The 21,628-nt window shown below is 38.6% G+C and overlaps 2 protein-coding genes across 4 annotated transcripts; one reads left to right on the top strand and one right to left on the bottom strand.

Moving 5' to 3' along the window:
- Positions 1–11: 11 nt before the first annotated feature.
- LOC120482227 (E3 ubiquitin-protein ligase TRIM16) lies at positions 12–21,414 on the bottom strand. Of its 2 annotated transcripts, none has more exons than XM_089131443.1 (6): positions 21,382–21,414; positions 3,021–3,116; positions 2,639–2,872; positions 2,260–2,413; positions 1,302–1,361; positions 12–1,139 (listed from the first exon to the last, which is right to left on the bottom strand). In XM_089131443.1, exons 3-6 carry the CDS (start codon positions 2,780–2,782, stop codon positions 619–621), a joined length of 879 nt encoding a protein of 292 aa, XP_088987569.1. In that variant the 5' UTR covers positions 2,783–2,872; positions 3,021–3,116; positions 21,382–21,414; the 3' UTR covers positions 12–618. The 2 variants fall into 2 exon arrangements, with proteins under 2 accessions (XP_088987569.1, XP_039532243.2); XM_039676309.2 differs by lacking the exon at positions 21,382–21,414 and adding an exon at positions 3,766–4,540.
- LOC120482226 (E3 ubiquitin-protein ligase TRIM47) lies at positions 6,169–16,432 on the top strand. Of its 2 annotated transcripts, XM_039676308.2 has the most exons (6): positions 6,169–6,796; positions 6,971–7,066; positions 7,201–7,434; positions 8,757–8,916; positions 14,312–14,371; positions 14,985–16,432. In XM_039676308.2, the coding sequence occupies exons 1-6, from the start codon at positions 6,215–6,217 to the stop codon at positions 15,503–15,505; spliced, it is 1,653 nt and encodes a 550-aa protein (XP_039532242.2). In that variant the 5' UTR covers positions 6,169–6,214; the 3' UTR covers positions 15,506–16,432. The 2 variants fall into 2 exon arrangements, with proteins under 2 accessions (XP_039532242.2, XP_088987568.1); XM_089131442.1 differs by lacking the exon at positions 14,985–16,432 and having other exon boundaries at positions 14,312–14,796.
- Positions 21,415–21,628: the final 214 nt, after the last annotated feature.

The following is a 21,628-nucleotide window of genomic DNA, read 5'->3' as shown; positions in this document are numbered from 1 at the left end:
TACACACAAAATAAACGTTTGAACTTTATTGTGTAATTATGCAACATTTTGGTGCTAGTTTCTGATTGGCCAACCCAGTCGATGAAATTTATTAAAAACAATGTCCTTGGTATCAAAGTAATTTCGCAAGAGTCGTTTATCTCGTCAAAGCATTCTGTAAAATACTGTAATATTTTCAAGGTGTATTTTCATCAGTAGTTAAATTTTATTTATTTTAATTTATATTTTTATATAATTCTAAAGACATCTGAGTTAGATGCAGATATTAAAAAAATAATTCAGTTAGTTCAGTGATTTGAAGTACATACTGTAGTTGTGGATATTAGCAGCAAAGTAATCCATTTATAATTCATTAATAATAATAATAATAACAATAATGAACAACTCTTTTTTAGTACAGTGAAAAAGTACAGTGTTCACAGGGGACGCTCACTGGATCCTTCAATAGATCCGTGGCCAGTTTTTATTTATTGATTAATTGGCATCAGACACAGATTTACCTGTACATTTTGCGGTAAATCAGTGTCCGGATTTAACTATACAGGACTGTCACTGGAGAGAGGACACTGCTAACTACAAATACCCATCCCTTTTATCATGATCTGTAATATGAATCTCTTAAGATGACAGTTTCAGTGTTGATCCTAAATTGACCCCAAACCCCGGATAGAGCGGCTGAGTGAATACGGTCTGGATTCTGTGGATGAGGGTCATTGTGTCAGAGACGCTGTAGAAGGCAAGAATTCCTGCACTGTGATCCACATACACTCCTATTGTAGAGGAGCTGGAGACTACAGGGAGTTTTATTTCTTTCTGATTGTGTCTGAACGCAAACCTGGAGTCAGAGCAGGACAATCTCCAGGACTGATCATTAAATCCAAAGACACAATCATCACCATCTCCTTTCCTGCCGATGCTCTTATATGACACCGATATTCCCACCCCACCACTCCACTCCACCTCCCAGTAACAGCGTCCACACACACTCTCTCTACACAACACCTGAGAAAAAACATGAAATCTGTGCGGATGAACAGGGTACAGCTGGTCAGCCCCAATAAAAGTAGCCACTCTGTTGCCTTCAGAAAGACGGAGGTATTTATGTGCAGTGTTCGAATCCAAGGTGAGTTGATGGGAATCTGAATGGGGCAAAAAATGACACTAAACTAAGTTGCACCAGTACCATAGTGATGTGTGCTAGAAAATTAGATGTAGATGATAAATAAAATTCAGACTAACAACTGATTTATACTTCTTGAGAATCTATAAATGTCGGACTCTTGTGTATGAGTAACACATACATTGCAAGAAGTCATCTCTGGACCTGGGTTCAGTGGTGGTGACAATCTCAATGTATGTCACTAATGAAACCAAGACATGTAAACACAATATTAAATCAATTCCATTAACCCTTATGCTGCATTAGGGACATTTTTGGTCTTTTGCAGTTTAATTTCTTTGACCATTTTGGCTGTTTTAATGCAAATGGTATGAAATTTGGCAAAATTGTGACTTTTTGGATACATGTAAAAAATGTGATCCCATTTTGCAAAATATGTATAACACACACTGTGTAGATCAAATAGTAACACTCGGCACCATAAAGACCAAAAATGGCCCATTGAAACCCATTAAAACGTTGTTTAAATCTGAGGCTATCAGTAATACATGAAACATGATTTTTGCACAAACATCCTTTCATTTTGAAGCAAAAGCATTATATTTGCATTATATAGTGTATTTCACCAGATGACGTCACTACATATTTATTCCCTATGGGTGGAAATGCACCTAGCAATAGGCAATGTTTAATAGGTGGCCATTTTTGGTCTCTAACGTGCTAAGTGAGATTTTTTGCAAAGTGGGACTGTGATAATCCAAATCTAAAATTTTCTCTTTGCATTTAGTTTATTGAAAATAATTGAATTTTTGTGTTTTTTCCTCTTATACAAATCGATGGTTTCGCAAACAAAACTGGTAATTAAAGGGTTAAAATCCTGAAATTGAATACATTTTTGGTAGTTATGATAAGGACTGATGCTGGTTAAAAGATTTAACTTGGTAAAAGTGGAAAATAATAATAATAAATAATATTTTAGGCAATGTTTAATATGTGGCCATTTTTGGTCCTTAATGCACTCAACGGTGTTAAAAATCTAATGCAGCACAAGGGTTAATAATGGTCCCTCAGATTGTTTTTGTAGTTATTATGATACATCACTCCTTTAAAGTTATCAAATTCCTAGTACTTTAGCCTACCTTTACCAGCTATCTGTTTTATGTCCTCATTGCAGAGGTCCTCAAGTTTCTCTCTTAGCATAGACACAGATTTTTCAACATCATCATAAGAGAGGAAAGAACTGATATTGATGCTTTCTGTGAATGCAGGAGGAATAGAGAGAGACGGGAAACTCTACAAAGGGACAAAAACATAGAGACTATTACATATTAAACATACATACACGACACACAACTTACCTCATGACACCATTCCTGCCAAAATAACAACTGCTTTCGGCTTACAACCTAATGTTTCAGATTAAATGTTATGTCATTTAGGGTCAATTAAATGTTATGATTTAATGACCTCCCTGTAGTAATATCATCCTAAAGTTCACGTTTTTCACATCTCAGTTACCTGGAGGAAATGGATATGATTGTCAGTGTGTGAAAGCTGCTTCAGCTCAGCTTCTCTCCTCCTCAGATCATCAATCTCCTGCTCCAGTCGCTTCAAGAGTCCCTCAGCTCGACTCACTTGTGCTTTTTCCTGATCTCTGATCATCCGTGTCGCCTCAGATTGGCTCTTCTTAATGGAGCGGATCAGTTCAGTAAAGATCCTCTCACTGACCTCTAGTGCAGCCTGTGCAGAGCGCTGTTAGGACACACAGACAATCAGACCTTTCACTCATAGGCTTCAGTGACTGGAACTGGAAGTGTCCCAACACTGGGTCTCTCAATGATGTAACGACTGAAGTTTTTATTGGAACTGGAAACATTTCACATTAAATATTAAAACTCACTTGATGTGTCTTCACAGCCTCTTTCAGCTCCCGAAGCTCCTTCTCTCTTTCCTGGATTCTCTGCTGGAATTTTCTTTGAATGTCACCTAAGGCTTTCTGTAACAGATAACAGTAAACATCAGCAATCCTCCTGAGAGGAATAGTTTAACCAAAATGAAAATTCTGTCATCATTTATTTACTTATCCTCACGTTGTTTCAAACCCGTATGACTACAAATTGTTTTGAAAAATATCCTAGACATTATTTTCTGTATAATAAAATTGAAAGGGACTAAATCCATACAGGTTTTTCTGCATCTTCTGATGTCATACAATAACTTTGTGTGATTTTAGGTCATGATTCACTGATAACCTTCCTCTTCTCTAACACTCTGAAATGAATTAAATTTCTACTGGTCAGGATAGAAAATACTATTTTGACAGCAAAATTAAATGGCAAACATCAATGGTTCTTGCATATCTGTAATTTTCATCCATTTCAGATTGTTGGAGAAGAGGAAGATTGTCAGTGAAACAACTTATATTTTGCTATTTTCTACATATATTTGCTATTTTCTATATTTTCAAAGCACAAAGACCATTGTTATGACTTTGTGCTTTGAATTTGTTATGACTGAGTTTGTGCTGCTTTTTCCGGCGAATTGTCTGGTTCCTCTACACTTGACGTCCATTTTTCGGTAAACTCTTACTCTATTGCATCACGAACACACAATTTCACACCACAAAGCCTATGTGCTTCTCCTACCTGTTTCTCAGTCATCTCTGCTTTAATTGAAATAGTGTGGTGATTTTTGTGTTCATCCATCAAACAATTTATACAAATACATCGCTGGTCAGTGCGACAGTAAACCTCCAGAAGCCTGTCATGTTGAGGACAGATCATCTCCTGCAATCGTCCAGTGGCATTAATCAAATTGTGTTTTTTATCTTTAAAGAAACTGTCATGTTGTTCGAGGTGACTTTGACAGTAAGAGTTCAAACACATCAGACAGGACTTTACAGCTTTACATTTCCTTCCAGTGCAGACGTCACACTCCACATCTCCAGGTCCAGCATAACTGAGAGCAGGACGAGCTGTTTGGACTTTTGTCTTCTTTAGGTTGTCCACCATTCCAGCAAACATCACATTCTTGTTTAAAACAGGTCTTGGAGTGAAGGTCTGTCTGCACTGAGGGCAGCTGTAAACTCTCTTCTGATCATCTTTATTCCAGCAGTCTGTAATGCAGCTCATGCAGTAACTGTGTCCACAGGGGATCGTCACTGGATCCTTCAGTAGATCCAAACAGATTGAACAGCTGAACTGATCCCGAGCCACTGAAATACTGGATTCTGCCATTTTACTGTACAGACACAGATAGACAGATACATAAAGCAGCTTAGGTTTCGTTTTCTCTGAAATCTCTGACACACAGATACAGCTATAGGCTACAATGGCTGAACAACAACAGCCAACGCTAAATTTTCTCTCAACTGAGAAGTGTTTCCTGTCTTTTTGAGACGTGTGCAAAACAGGTGTGTTTGTAAGGTGTGACTAACCTCTTGATAAGAACCAATCTGTTTTGCAATAAGCAATCCTATTAAATAGCCTAGAGTACTAGATTCAATCAGAAGATCCACACAGACAGCTGTACCGACTTCCAACTTTCATGTACGCACATGGAAATATACAACAAGTCCATAAGTTGCTCTTCATCTGATACCAAAGCGTTTCCTTGTACGTTGAGAAAGTGAAAGTAGTAGGCTAACATAAGCTGTTACCATAAAAATTGGAAAGAAATTCAAGTCCAGGCACTCAGGGTTACAAAAGTAAAAAAAAAAAAAAAGGCCTTTATTAAATGATCGAGGGCTAATGAATACCTGATGAAGGCCAGTGGGCCGATACACGTTGGTGTTTTTTAATGGTTTAGCCATCGATCATTTAATAAAGGCTTTTTTTTTTTTTTACTTTTGTAACCCTGAGTGCCTGGACTTGGATTTCTTTCCAATTTTTATGAACTTTCAACCCTTCCAAGAGCACCAGAGGATACAAGGGGGACACCAGCAGCGCTCCAGCTTCCTTTTGTATAAGCTGTTACCAGTTTGTGTAAATACACATCCAGGCATCTGCCAAGTGCTCACACACTGTTTTCCGATGCTTGTCAGTATTTTAGTAAAAAAATAGCCTAGGGCCTACAGTTTTTGCTAAAAGAAAAAGCCTAATAATTAAAACGTTTTTTAAAAAATGGTATATCGATATTACAAAAAAAAATATTATTATTTAAAAACACGCTTTTATTATGACTATAATGTTTCCCTAGTTGTTAATGCCGTATGTCCTTCTTTTTATAAACTACAAAAGGAGAATAAAAATTGTAGGCCTAATGAATGAATAGCGACCTACATCAAGCTTTTTTAAAAAGACGCAAAAGTAGCCTATCATAGAAAGATGCAACAAGTGTCGTAGGCCTAGCCTATTTTATATTCCAAGTTATCTGGGGGTAATGGCGGATAAAGGCTGGAATAGCTACACTGTACAACTTTTGCTCAGGTTTTAAAAGTCGTGTATGTATTCCAGTCTTAAGTTACTCTAAAAAGTATGGAAGTAAAATAATGTCAAATGTTTTTTGAAATAAAAAAGCCTGTTGAATTGCACTAATTGAAATATATATACAGTATATTGCATTAACCATGCTTTCATTTTAATGCATTATTTTTAGGACTTGTGTTTTTATTGGCTGAAATTCAACATGCATATTTAAACTGTGAATATCTCAATTCAAACTTTTTAAACTGTTTAAAAATACAAACTATAATATTCAACTGGCAATTTTCGGTCCATTTTATTTCACTTTACAAATTTGCTTCCAAATTTTAGAGGCTCAAATTTGACCGTAAAGATAGTAATTTAAGTAATTTATTTTCAAACACTATCTATTTCCAAGATAACAACACAATAATACAAGTGGAAAGACAATGTTCTTACTCAAAGTGTTCTCTCCCCATAGAGAACAGTTTTATAAAAGCATGGCACCAGCGAGAAACTGACACCTATTTGTTCTTTATTATCTGAACTAAAAGACAGGTGAGTCACACCAGGCATACCTGTTTTGCACACGTCGCTTAAACACTTTGAATCTATTTCAGCTGTTAATTTCAGAGAAAACGAAACCTACGCTGCTTTCTGTATCTGTCTATCTGTGTGTCTGTACAGTAAAATGGCAGAATCCAGTATTTCAGTGGCTCGGGATCAGTTCAGCTGTTCAATCTGTTTGGATCTACTGAAGGATCCAGTGACCATCACCTGTGGACACAGTTACTGTATGATCTGCATTACAGACTACTGGAATAAAGAGGATCAGAAGAGAGTTTACAGCTGCCCTCAGTGCAGAAAGACCTTCACTCCAAGACCTGCTTTAGGTAAAAATACCATGCTGGCTGAGGTGGTTGAGAAACTGAAGAAGACAAAAGTTCAAACAGCTCGTCCTGCTCTCAGTTATGCTGGACCTGGAGATGTGGAGTGTGACGTCTGCACTGGAAGGAAACGCAAAGCTGTAAAGTCCTGTCTGATGTGTCTCGAATCATACTGTCAAAGTCACTTTGAGTGTCATGAAGAATCCCATTCAAGGAAACGACACAAAGTGACTGATGCCACTGGACGACTGCAGGAGATGATCTGCTCTAAACACGACAGACTGATGGAGGTTTACTGCCGTACTGACCAGAAATGTATTTGTTACAGGTGTGTGATGGAAGAACACAAAAATCATGATACTGTTTCAGCTGAAGCAGAGAAAGAGGTATAAATTGAAAATACATATATTAATTCTTGAAGTTATGCCAATAAGGCAATTAATGATGACATTTTCACACAATAATCAAAAACTTCATTTGCAATATCCAAAGAAAAAAAAATTATCTCCTCACTTATTTAAGTAATTGAGGAGGATTACAGTTATTTTTTTGTTCCTCAGAAAAAGGTTGGAGAGATACGACGGAAATTCCAGCGCAGAATCCAAGAGACACAGAAGAAGCTTCAGGAGCTCAGAGAGGCTATAAAGACTCACAAGGTGAGACTTAGACGTAGCGTACACATTAACCAGTCAGAGCTCAGTGTTAGATGAGTTTCCAGTTCTACTGTATCCCACTGTGTTTAATAGACTGATGTTGAGTGAAAGGTCTGATTGTCTGTGTGTCTCAACAGCGCTCTGCACATGCAGCAGTGCAGGACAGTGAGAAGATCTTTACTGAACTGATCCGCTCCATTGAGAGAAGCCGATCTGAGGCGACACGGATGATCAGAGATCAGGAAAAGGCTGCAGTGAGTCGAGCTGAAGGACTCTTGAAGCGACTGGAGAAGGAGATTGATGATCTGAGTAGGAGAGAAGCTGAGCTGAAGCAGCTTTCACTCACAGATGATCACATACATTTCCTACAGGTAACTGAGATGTGATCAATAGAACAGTGCAGTGGTCATGCATAAGTCTTTTCATTTTCTCATTTTACTGTAACATTAATGATCTGAGCCACAAAAATAACAATTCAAATGTTAGATCCTTGTTCTTAACCAGACCCAGATCATGAGATGTTTTTGTGGCACTTAAATCAGTTCAAGTTTTGTCTAATACCCAAAAACTGTTAATCCTCAAATCTCTGTAACAATAATATAAAAACAGTAATACAAAAACAAGATTACAAACAAGAAAATAAAAAAACATTCAAAAACAATAAGCATATTTTAAATGATTATTAGAGACTTCTTCAAACAGTCCAGTGTTGGCGAATCTCTTATCACCCAGGGAAGAGCATTCCATAATCATGGAACTAAAACAGAGAATGCTCGACCTCCCATTGAATTTCATTTAAATGAGGGCTGTTGAAGAATAGAAACTGGAAAATGTTATAGACCTCCCCCTTCTCTCTTAACTTTTAAATACATAAAGATAACATAGCACGCAATTTTCATAACAACACATGACACCTGACAACACCTGACAGAATTCCTTGCCACATTCTAACCATCTGTGGTTAGTATTGTGTTCTTATTTTAATCATTTCATTAACTCTACGGACAGGTTTTTATATTTAAATTACAAATGAAATTTCACAAGGCTAGATTCCAATTTCGATACCACCACACCAAAACTACTAGCCTACTAATATAAACTTCAGACATTATTAAAGAGAAAACACTATCCTTGTCCTTAAATAATAACAAAAACAATGGAATAGAACAAAATTACAAATGAATAAAACAGTGCTTTAAGTTTTATATGTCTAAGTATTCAGTTACAGAAATTGCATAGTCTATATACATGAAATATAGATTAATCCTTAATAAAGTTATTCAGTCAAGAGCAGTGAGTGTTTTTATGTTTGTCTTTTATTTAGTTCATTAATTTAATTAAATGAATGAAACAGACAGCAGCTGGAATATTACGCTGCTGTCACTTTAAGAATTAATTCACTAAAAGACAAGAACATAAAAAGCATAAAAAGAGAACTCAATTCGGAGTTCTACACGCTATCTAAGAGTCGGCTTTCTGTGCATGTGCTTCTGATGTGTGTGCACAGAAAACCATCTCAGACAGCGTGTAAGTAGCAAATTGAATGGTTAAAAGTTGCTTGAAAGTTGATGGATGGACAGAATCACTACAGATTAATTTGGAAAAATAAGTGTAATACAAATTTTGGGGAGGATGCTTATAAAACTTTTGTGTCTTTGTATCTTTAATGTTTCTGTTTATTTATTTTCTCTAGAGTTTCCAGACTCTCTCTGAAGCTCTGGAATCATCAAGCGTACCCAGAGTTACCAGAAGTTCTGTCCACCTTTATAATGATGTGAGAAAATCTGTCTCTCAACTGAAAGAACAACTGGAGAAGTTCTGTAAAGAGGAGATGGAGAAAATATGTGGTCAAGGTAAAGCGGCAAAAACATTTTCTTAATACATTAGAATACTGTTCCATCATTAATGAACAAACACATGAACAAATGAGTAACATAACTACTACTAACTAACAAGAAATGAATTAGTAAGTAACACTAATTGAATTACTATTCTCTAGTTGAATGTGGTAGTTCACGATTTTCTAATCAATAACTACTATTTTTGTAGTATTTTTGTACTATTTTTAACTACCAGGGGACTACAACGAGCTACTGTATACAGGTTCATAATTAATGTGAATAATGCATAATGTAAAATTAATTCAAAAGTGAAGATCATAGTAACCTAATACTTGAGGAAGGACTCAAGTATTACCAATTTCTTCAGAAGGAATTACTAATTATTTAGATCAGTATTCTAAAGTAAAACGTATGATAACTCTAGTAATGACAGTCAGTGTAAGAATTTTGTAAGGTTTTGGATAGTAATGACGCAAGTGTTACTACATTCTTTTAAAGGAATTAATCATTTCTTTGGTAACCCAGTAGTTTTGCGATTTTATTCTCATTCAATTCAGCTATGAAAAAGACACTGGAGTGTTTAAAGGGGAAATTAAGCAGTGAATCAAGTTTACATGATTTACAAGATAGATTTCCAATATAATCAACAATTATATAAGAAACATTACAAATGTACACATTTAGAAGAAAAGAAGAAAAAACTTTGCATCTTTCGCCGCCAGGGCGCCGCCATTGTGCAGTTAAAATCACGGGGTTGGTTGGCTCAAGTTTAACAGGCTCTGGGCATTGAAAATCGCGACATCAAACTGTGTTTACACCAGTGTTTTGACTGCGAACGACTAATGTTAGGTACAGTTATTAGACAAAAAGACGACGTCTAATGTTATATGTTGACAAACTGCACATAGAAACATTATTCCCGATGTCTGCCGTCAGATATTCCCGTCTCGTCAACAACATGTAAGTTACGTTGCTATGTAGAACAGCCGGTGGTGGTTTGGGGCGAAGAGCGGGTTTGCAACGCTAACTTACCAGGTGTCAGTGTGGCTGTTGTACTGCGATGCCCTCCGTGTCGAGATGGGTCTGTCTGCGGACTTGTCCGTGTCAGACTGAGTCCATCTGTTGTCAAGAGGTTGATCTTGAGCATGTATTGCGTGGTCAATTCTGCATCACCGGCGCGCACGTTTACCATGCTGTGCCGTGAGTTAGACGTGTGGAAGCGGCGATGCTTTCCCTGAAGGATGTCAGAGCAGAGACACTTTTTCCTAGTATGTAGGCTGTAGCACTACCAGTGCGAAAATATGGATGTCGCATTTCCCCTTTAACACATAACGTTACATGCTAACTTACTTGTTGTTGACGAGACGGGAATATCTGACGGCAGACATCGCGAACAATGTTTCTATGTGCAGTTTGTCAACATATAACATGAGACGTCGTCTTTTTGTCTAATGACTGTACCTAACATTAGTCGTTCGCAGTCAAAACACTGGTGTAAACACAGTTTAATGTCACGATTTTCACTGCCCAGAGCCTGTTAAACCAACCAACCCCGTGACGTCAACTGCACAATGGCGGCGCCCTGGCGGCGAAAGATACAAAGTTTTTTCCTTTTTTCTTCTAAATGTTTACATTTGTAATGTTTCTTATATAATTGTTGATTATATTGGAAATCCATTGTGTAAATCAAGTTAACTTGATTCACTGCTTCATTTCCTCTTTAAACCTCCTCCACTGTGTGTTTCAAACATCGACTCCCAAACGTGTGTTTGAAAAGTAAGATAATATTCCTTTCGTTCCTCATTTAGAGATCAATATAACCCCCTAATCTTGTTATAGTTGTAATATAGCTTATTCGTTACTAGGACTGTCATGCTATCGAGTTGATCATGATAACTTTTGTGAGCGTTGAGCGTCGTCTTCCATGTGAAACGGAGCTGAACCATTGACGCGTTAAAACATCTCTGGTTACTGATGTAACCTATGTTCTCTGAATAGGGAATGAGACGCTGAGTAGCTTAAGACGCAGTGGGGAGCGCCCTCTGTGTGTGCCGATTATCTGAAACCCTTATAGAATCACGCCAATTCATTGGCTGATGGCGCGGGCGCTGCCCCGACACACTTTCGTCGTCATATTATATTAACGCTAATATAATATGACGACGAAAGAGTGTCTGGGCAGCGCCCGCGCCAGTCATCTGCTCCTCAGATTTCTCTACCGAAAAAGGAAGCTTGTTGGCAGCGCAAGGAGCTCGGCAGCGAATGCAGGGTCTCGTTCCCTATTCCGAGAACATGTTACATCAGTCACCAGAGACGTTCTCTGTCATAGGTTCACTCAACGCTGCGTAGCTTAAGATGCCGTGGGAACGGAATACCAAACTTGCCAAGCCAAGCGCTGCTGTAACTAGCACAAAGACCAGATAGCTCACATGACTGGTGCAAGCAAATAAAACTTGGGAACCTGGAGTAATTTCAAGATCCAAACCGTAGAATCTGACAAAAAAAAGTGTGCGGAGAGACCAGCCTGCCACCACAAAAATGTCTTCCAGGAGGGCAACTCCAACACCTCATATGCCAATAAAATAGCCTCTGTAACCCAGTGGGAAATTCTCTGCTTTAATGCGGCAAGCCCGCGGCGGCCAGCGCCAAAACATACCAAGAGCTGGATCGATCCATGTAACTTCAATGCTTGGACAGGGCAGAGCAAATTAAGCTTCCTGTCCTCCTCAGAGAAAATAGGAGGAGGATGGAAAGAGTGAAGGTTAATAACCTGGGACCGGAATGCTGTGGACAATACCTTAGATCTCCCTTCCGATTCTCTATGAGCAGCAATAGCAGCAACATACACTCTCAGAGTAGTAGCGGCCACTCCAGAAGCAAACTTCTCCTAGGAATTCCAGCATTGAACCGACTGGGCAGCTGACTGGGTCCGTAGCGTGTGTCGAACACCACGACTCAAAAACCCTCCACTTGGAGAAATATAACCTCCTCTTGGAAGGGGCTCTCGCATTCGCAACGGTCTCCTGGACGTCAGCGGGAAGACCAAAGTTCAAAGCTAGCGACCTCTGATGGGCCACACGTATAACTTCCACATTTTGGGGCGAGGATGCCATATCCTGCCCTGAAGCTGGGACAGTAGATCCTCCCTGACCGGAATCTTCCAATGGGGGAGTTCCAGAAGAGGAACCAGCTCTGAGAACCATGGCTGGGACGGCCAGAATGGGGCTACAAGTAGGAGATGGGCTCCACTTTCCCTCACTCTGGACAGAACTGCCTGGATCAACTTGACAGGCGAGAATGCATAAAGCTTCTGCATCGGCCATGTTGTGGGTGAATGCATCCATCCCCAATGGTGCTGGGGGATTCAGGGAGAAACAAAGTGTCAAAGTGTGCGTTGGGATGACTCCAGTGATGCAAAGAGGTACACTTCTGCTTTCCCGAACACTTCCCACATCAGGGCTACTGTTTGGCGGTTCAACATCCATTCCCCCGACCTGAGCTTCTGCATCGACAGAAAATCTGCTGCGAGGTTCAGGACCCCAGGAACATGGACTGTCTTCAGTGAAAGGAACTTGCCCTGAGACCACAGGAGAAGGTGGCACGCATGCCTGTCCAGGGTCCGCCACCCCCCGTCGGTTTACATGAGACACTACCGCCATATTGTCAAGTGAGAGGTGGGCAGAAACACTTGCGCGGTCTGTCCCAATCTCGTAAATCGGGGGAAGCTCTCCCTTTTCTGACTTTTTCTGCGGGTCGGGAACGATTCGAGGAGGCTAGAGCGAAGGGTTTGTTAGACCGCTTTAGCTCCAGACGCTTATGAGGTCGCTGGCGGGGAAACGGGCAAGTGCGGGCTCCTCAAACCATAGCAGGTGGGGGATGAGCCGAGTCACTTCTTCCAGTGGCAAAATCCCGCATATGAGAAGAACGTTCTCTGGGTTGTCAACCCAAATTTGATTTGAATTAAATGATTGTGACTAGCGGGGCTCGTCCGGAGCTTTAGAGAGCTTTTCTGTAGCACACGAGAGCACGTCGATCAGCTCCGTTTAGGCCGCAGTAGGCCGCGCCCCTTGGCCGCTAGACGGAAGACTGTCAGTAGCTAAAGCAGGCACGAAATCCTCGGAGCCGGACGCTGTAGTGTAAATTATATCTTCCAGCCGAAAGGGGCATAAATAATCATGCAAAAACTCGCCTGGCCAAACACAGTGTGCGTGTTCGGGAGAGGGAGGGAGAGAAAGGGCCTGGCCCGTCTGCTCGTACTCTATATCCTCAAGCTCTACATCCGAGCCCCAGGTTGCGGATTCCAACGAGGCCACGGCAGCCTCGGGAGCACGACGGGGGGGAACGAATGACTCCTTCTCAAAAAACTGCGAGCCAAGAGCGGAGGGTTTTGAGCAGGTTGTCACAGAACTTGCATTCAAAGAAGCCTAAAACAGCCTCGATCGCATGTGAAAACCCCATACATTTAACACACTTACTGTGAGGGTCATCGTTCGCAATAAAGCGAACGCATGGCGGCAGGCAATAAAGAAACTCCATGGCACTTCACCACAAGGAGCGGTGAACCGCAATGGCACTACTCTCAGTCACTGAAGTGCAGATGACGAATGCTGATGATAAATCCGAATTACATGGGCCAGAAAAACCGAGACCGAAGGGCTTAAGATGGCCGTCTTCGTGAAAGCAGAGCAATCTGAGGAGCAGATTAGGAGCATCATTACTACTAAAACACATTATTATTATTATTATTAGAATTTATTAGGATTAACACCTTGACATGTATCATCTCGTTTTCGAGGGGGTCCTTACAGTGAAACAATTAAGATTAGCAAAAACATAACAAAATTACAATTTACAATAGATCAAACAAGACACCAACAAAAAAAGAAGAAGAAATGTATACATATACATACACACATATACATATAAGCAACAATACACAACAATACACAGAACTATAACACCAGTTTCAATGATAGCATGAGCAGTATACTTTTAAATAAAGTAATAAAGATTGTTTAAATGACCGAAGTGAAGTAATGGATCTAATATCTATATCTATTATATCTATTCGACATGGATTACTTTCACTTACCCTCGCCTGTACAGCAGATTCCGCCATAGTCGTTGCCTGGGTTACGGTGTGGGGTGGAGCTATCAAATTAGGGGCGAGATCATTTTAAGTCAGGGTATGTTTGTTTTGGTGATTTTTAAATATCAACATTGATCAAAAGTGTTTTTTCAAAAAATACTGATCCCACCTTTAAAATAGTAGTAACTAGAATGTTAATATTGTGTTACTAATTTGTTCTATGTAGTTATTCATTAATGACAGAACAGTATTGTAAAATGTTACCTACTTGTTGTATAATTATTAGAATTGTTCTAATTAATTGTGTTATTTTCCTAGTAACATACATCAACATCATTCCCAATACTGAACCTAAGACCAGGGAGGAGTTCTTACGTTGTAAGTCACTAAAACACACAGAATGTGATAATTGACATATACCTTTATGATTTTTCTGAATCAGGTAATGAAACCAAGAAATGTATTCACAATACTAACTTTAGAATAGGTTATATAGTTTTAGCAAAGTTAGACATATCATGATGGTTGTGTTAGTTGGGTTGTTTTTTAACAGCCAAAGCAAAATGCTATAGACCACAGTATAAGACATACAAGCTATAGAGCTTTACTTTAAGTATTTTTAAAATTTGAGACACATGACTGGTGTTTGTCATGGGGTATCACCTTAACAAAATTCAAAACAATATTTTATATTTTGAATATTGAAAGTTTAAAAGTTTCAGTTTTAGTAGAGCACATTCTTTCGAGTGTGAAGACAACATACTTTTATGAAAAGGTTATGACATTGTATTAATGTTGCATTTTATCAGCAAATAAAGTGAATTCATTTTTTTTTTTACTATACTGAACTGAATCTATGTTTAATGTTTTAGCACTTTAGCTCCACCACCCCTGAAAATAAATAAACTAAATAAACTCAGACTCATACAATGCATGTTCAAACTGAGAAAGAAATGTAAGTTAAATTATTATGTGTTTTCATCTTCATCAGATTCCCGTCAGCGCACTTTAGATCTAAACACAGTGAATTCACATGTTCATCTGTCTGAGGACAAAACAGTGGCCACTTACACTCACACAGAGCAGCCGTATCCTGATCATTCAGACAGATTTGATGTTTGGCCTCAGATGCTGTGTAGAGAGAGTGTGTGTGGACGCTGTTACTGGGAGGTGGAGTGGAGTGGTGAGGTGACTATATCAGTGTCACATAAGATCATCAGAAGGAAGGGAAAGGGTGAAGATTGTTCCTTTGGATTAAATGTCTGGAGATTGTTCTGCTCTAAATCTGGTTACTCATTCTGTCACAATAAGATAAAGACTGAACTCCCTGTAGTCTCCAGCTCCTCTAGAATAGGAGTGTATGTGGATCACAGTGCAGGAATTCTGTCCTTCTACAGCGTCTCTGACACAATGACCCTCATCCACAGAATCCAGACCGTATTCAGTCAGCCGCTCTATCCAGGGTTTGGGGTCAATCAGGAATCATCAGTGAAACTGTGCCATCTAGGGTAATAGGGATTTTATCTACAATGTTTTCATATTTGTTTAGCAAACTAATATAATAATAATGTATGTAATGTAGCAACAATGACTAGGAGTCAATTATTACTGTGAGTAATAAATATCAGTGTGTGAATCCTCTTTATATCAAATGTCACAATTTAAACTGCTGTCATATAGATGATATGAGTTAGTATTTACCTAAACAATGCAAATAATATCATTATGACTTAATCTATGTAACATGTATGTGCTGTTTTACAGTAGTTTCGTTTTCACACTGTTTGCATTGTTCCCATTCTCCTTATTTCCATAGTTAGTTTCCCTGTTTGTTAATTATTTGGGTAACACTTTACAATAAGGTTTAATTTTTTAGCATTAGTTAATTACATTAGTTAACATGAAATGCACTTCTACTGCATTTATTAATATTTGTTAATATTAATTTCAACATTTACAAATATATTATTAAAATCAAAAGCTGTATTTGTAAACATTATTTAATGCACTGTGAACTAACATGAACAAACAATTAAACAGCTGGATAAAATAAAGTATCAATAAAACCAGCTGGATTTTAACTAACATTAACAAAGATTAACAAACATAGTAACACATGTATTGCTCATGGTGAGTTTAGGTTAGTATATGCATTATGTTAACAAATAAGACCTTATTGTAAAGTGTTAGTTTCCATAGTTCCTAATTCCACACACCTGTTCTTTCTCTTTTGATTATAATTTCAGAGTTTCCCTAGATCATTTTATCAATATCAAGTGCTTGTTTATGTATTTCCTAAGTTTTGTGGCTTAATAACGACTGTTCTTTCGGATTCCTTCGTCGTGCATATTCAATATAGGCTACCCCTGTGTTACAGTGTATCATTTTTACACCATTGCCAGCTGGGTGAGATTTTAATAAATTGTTTGTGGGTTTAAATGTCCATTTTGATTTTTGTACCAACGAGTATCACGTGCAGCAGAGACCATTTGCAATCCGACAGAGTTGAGTAGGGCTATGCAAATGATCATGCTGTTACGATACACACACAAACAGGTAAGTTCCAATAGCACTAATTTATTTCAGCCCATTCTCACCCCCAAGGCGTCACCTAACTGACGCCCTGGGAAGCATTTTGACTATGCTTCAATATCTGATGCTTTAGGCGCCCTTTAGCGTCAGTTAGATGACGCCCTGGGATCGCGTGTTGCAACGCATTCTCACCCCAAGGCGTCACCTTTGACCATGCTTCAATATTTCACGTTTTAGGCGCCCTTTAGCGTCACTTACATGACGCGATCCTACGGCGTCATCTTACTGATGCTAAAGGAAAGCGTCAGTTAGAGGACGCGGTTAGGTTTAGGTGTGGGGTGGGGGTAGGGTACACGCGATCCTAGGGCGTCATCTAACTGACGCTAAAGGGCGCCTAAAGCGTCAGATATTGAAGCATGTCCAAATGCTTCCCAAGGCGTCAGTTAAGTGACGCCTTGGGGGTGAGAATGGGCTGCGTGTAACCCTACCCCCACCCCAGATCTAAACCTAAACCCGTCCTCTACCTGACGCTTTCCTTTAGCGTCAGTTAGATGACGCCGTAGGATCTAGTCATGTAATTGACGCCAAAGGGCGCCTAAAACGTCAAATATTGAAGCATGGTCAAAGGTGACGCCTTGGGGTGAGAATGTGTTGTTTATTTGGGTAATCCGTACTCACAACAATCCAGGCAGGAGTCAAAGTCCATATAATCAATCCAAGACAGATTAAAACAAGAACAGGCAAGACTTCAAAGTGGTGTGACGAAAAACAATGACTCCGTAACGACTCCGTAACAAACGGCTCCAGTATCAACGTAGGCAGACAATGAGATGTATACTCTGAAAAGAAATAAAATGTCCACACACACTGAAGTTATATCTCGGTACAGTATACATACAGGTATGCTGTATGGAGCTGTAAATTCAGTGAGTGGAGAGTAGACATTTTGTGGAGAGCAGACATTTTAGTTTTTTCCTGCACCTAAGCCCAATTTGGGTATAGGATATGCTCACCTTTTTGTAATTTTCTATTCTTTATTGTACAATATGTCTTCTGAATGTAGTCCATCATCCAGTCCTGGTTTCAGCGAGAGACACCTTGTGGATGTTCTTCATTATCTGAACTGAACTACAGGTGAGTCATAGGCTAGCAGATTTACAGGTGAACCTCAAAAAATTAGAATATTGTGCAAAAGTTAATTTATTTCAGTAATTCAACTAAAAAGGTGAAAATAATCACCCTGAAGTTCGCAGGGGTGTTGGATTGGGATTTACGAAGCGTGAAGGCGGAGAGGAAATACTAACAAGCTTCCAATTCCTCGGTTAACAACCGGAGCTAGGACGTCCAAAACAACCAAGAAAAGAAAAGAAAAAAACACCTGTAAAAATGAAGGTGAAAGATCGATGCTGAAGAGACAGGCGCGTTCACAGAAAATCTGGTGCACATACTGACAAGCTCAAACTCGATGGGAGGGTGCTCGGTGGGTGCTAGCATAGACACGGCTCCCGCAAGGCTTCGACTTCAACATCGACCAGAAGTTGAAACCGTATGGAGCGAAGTATGTGCCTAAACCTCACACACAAACAAAACGTGTTTTACTCACACCCAATGATTCACAAACAAACTCAGTGTGGTTTGTAAATACAAAACATCACTCACAAACTAATGCATATTGTTCTGCAAATAAAAAACGTACCTATCAAACAAATACAGTATGTTTTACATATACATAGAAACGTATTTCTTCAATGACCAAAATGTCCTGCAAGTACAAACTAAAATCTTTGAAAGTACAAAACAAAATTCTACACGTACAAAACAAAATTCTACAAGTACAAAGCAAAATTCTACAAGTACAAAGCAAAATTCTACAAGTACAAAACAAAATTCTACAAGTACAAAACAGAATTCTACAAGTACAAAACAAAATTCTACAAGTACAAAACAGAATTCTACAAGTACAAAACAGAATTCTACAACTACAAAACAGAATTCTACAAGTACGAAAAACTGTCACGTGACTTTTGGCACTATTTTTCCGCGTCCAGGCAGAATCAGATTTTCTCACAAATACAGTGGAACAACTTCCTCTTCTAGAACAGTAGATGGCGCTAAGATAAGGGATCAATTTGCTCGCCTTTGCCCATGGGAAAATGAGCGGTGAACAGGTGTGTTTCTGTCTAACTTTATCTATAATTAACCTTATTGAGGTTTTGGAAAATGTTTATTATATAGACAGAAATCCACATTAGCACTTAGTAGTAACGAACTCCACTCTAGGATAAGGGAATCTATAAGCTGAAAGCTGCCATCATGTTGCTTTTACTTTTTGTAAAAATGTTTCATTTACTGAATGACTCTATTTCTTTCGTTCTCCATAAATTAATGAGAACATTTCATTTAATTGAAAGGGTCCCACTTATTCATTAATTTTGTTGGAATTCAGTCAGTGTAACTGTTAATGTAATAAAATAATGAATGAACAAATCAAACAATATACAGTTGTTTCTTCCCTGTGATGTATTGTCCAAATTATTATTTTGGACAGACAAATGAAACCCTCCTTTCAATTAAATTAAATGTTTTCATTATTAAGAACGAAACGAAAGTAATAGATTCGTTCAGTGTATACATAATCACTACTTTAGTCATTTCACACGCGTCTTGTAGGCTAGATTATTAATCCTGGCGCGTTCACGGCGAAGATCGCGAGTCAGCATTGTCAACTTCATGTTTTCAGCCGACACACTGACAAAGATACACTTGTTTATTAATAAACAATTAAAATATCTTCTTGCTATATTTTACATAGCCTATTCATAATCTTTTGCCGGTTCTTTGTGACAGCTTTAAGGTGCTTTATTGGCAGTGCCACCCTACATGTTACACGCGTCACCACCGCATCACTGCACCCACCAGAATAGCCCAGTTTAGTAAACAGAATTAGATGGCCACAATTCTTACACTTATAAAAGGCAATTCAATGCGGATGTAATCCCTCAGATTGATTAGCTAATGTAATGGAATACGTTACAAATGACATTTTGGGGCATTTATTCTGTAACGAAATACGTTTTCCCAACACTGCCTACAGCTGAGGAAAGTGAGCGGTGAACGGTGTGTTTCTGTATTACTTTATATAATTAACCTTATTGAGGTTTTCTTTTGCAAAATGTTAATTATTTCTTGACAAAAATCCATATTACCGCTATTAGCACTTCACTCTCTCTAGGGGAATCTAGGCTGAAATCTATGTCATATGTTGCTTTAAAAAATAATATTAGGCTAATAATCTACATAAGACGCGTGTGAAATGACTAAATTAGTGATTATGTTCACTGAACGAATCTATTACTTTCGTTCTCCATACATTAATGAGACCATTTAATTTAATTGAAAGGAGGGTTTCATTTGTCTGTCCAAAATAATAATTTGGACAATACATCACAAGGAAGAAACAACTGTAGGCCTATATTGTTTTGTTCATTCATTATTTTATTACATTAACAGTTACGCTGACTGAATTCCAACTAAATTAATGAATAAGTGGGACCCTTTCAATTAAATGAAATTAATTCTCATTAATTTACGGAGAACGAAAGAAATAGAGTCATTCAGTAAATGAAACATTTTTACAAAAAGTAAAAGCAACATGATGGCAGCTTTCAGCTTATAGATTCCCTTACGTTAGTTCGTTACTACTAAGTGCTAATGTGGATTTCTGTCTATATAATAAACATTTTCCAAAACCTCAATAAGGTTAATTATAGATAAAGTTGGACAGAAACACACCTGTTCACCGCTCATTTTCCCATGGGCAAAGGCGAGCAAATTGATCCATTATCTTAGCGCCATCTACTGTTCTAGAAGAGGAAGTTGTTCCACTGTATTTGCAACCCGGTCTCATCCCAAATCGTCATATAACTGACGTTTTGGGACGTCTTTTGACCATACGTCAATATTCGCCTTTTTAGGGCCCCCTTAAACGTCGGTAGATGAGGTTATGGGATCCTAACTCTACCCCATACCTAAACTTAACCCTAAACCTAACCCGTCACCTAACTGACGTTAAAGGTAAAGCGTCAGTTGTATGACGGCCCGGGATCGCCATCTACCGACGTTTAAGGGGGCCCTAAAAAGGCGGATATTGACGTATGGTCAAAATACGTCCCAAAACGTCAGTTATATGACGATTTGGGATGAGACTGTGTTAGTATTTGTGAGAAAATCTGATTCTGCCTGGACGCGGAAAAATAGTGCCAAAAGTCACGTGACAGTTTTTCGTACTTGTAGAATTCTGTTTTGTAGTTGTAGAATTCTGTTTTGTACTTGTAGAATTTTGTTTTGTACTTGTAGAATTTTGCTTTGTACTTGTAGAATTTTGCTTTGTACTTGTAGAATTTTGTTTTGTACGTGTAGAATTTTGTTTTGTACTTTCAAAGATTTTAGTTTGTACTTGCAGGATATTTTGGTCATTGAAGAAATACGTTTCTATGTATATGTAAAACATACTGTATTTGTTTGATAGGTACGTTTTTTATTTGCAGAACAATATGCATTAGTTTGTGAGTGATGTTTTGTATTTACAAACCACACTGAGTTTGTTTGTGAATCATTGGGTGTGAGTAAAACACGTTTTGTTTGTGTGTGAGGTTTAGGCACATACTTCGCTCCATAAAACCGGCCGGGTGCCGCCATCTTGTAGCAGAACTTCACTTGCGTTGGCATTTCCATTTTTCTCCCATTCATTTTGGCGTCACTTTGACAGCGAATAACTTTACTTCTGAGGCGTAAGACCCCATTTGTCCATTATTTATTTCTAAAGAAACACGACAATGTATAAAATTCTCCATTACCTTGTAGCTGTCACAGTCCGTCGTCTGCACCAGTCTGTCTTGTCATCAGAACTACTCTCCCCAGGATCCTCTTGTCTCCTCTCCTGAACTCACTCCCTCATAGTCACCTGTTCCTCGTTTTTTTCATCTGTTTCACCTGTTTTCACCGCATTTAGCTTAATTCCTCTGTGTATTTAGTTGAGTTCAGTTCCATTCTGTCTTGGTTGGTCGATGTTAATATTACCCTTCCGTGTTGTGAATGTTAATG

The sequence above is a fragment of the Pimephales promelas genome, chromosome 5 (genome assembly GCF_988280905.1).
Source record: "Pimephales promelas chromosome 5, fPimPro1.hap1.1, whole genome shotgun sequence".
NCBI lineage: Eukaryota > Metazoa > Chordata > Actinopteri > Cypriniformes > Leuciscidae > Pimephales > Pimephales promelas.
This window is presented reverse-complemented; position numbering and strand designations above follow the sequence as displayed.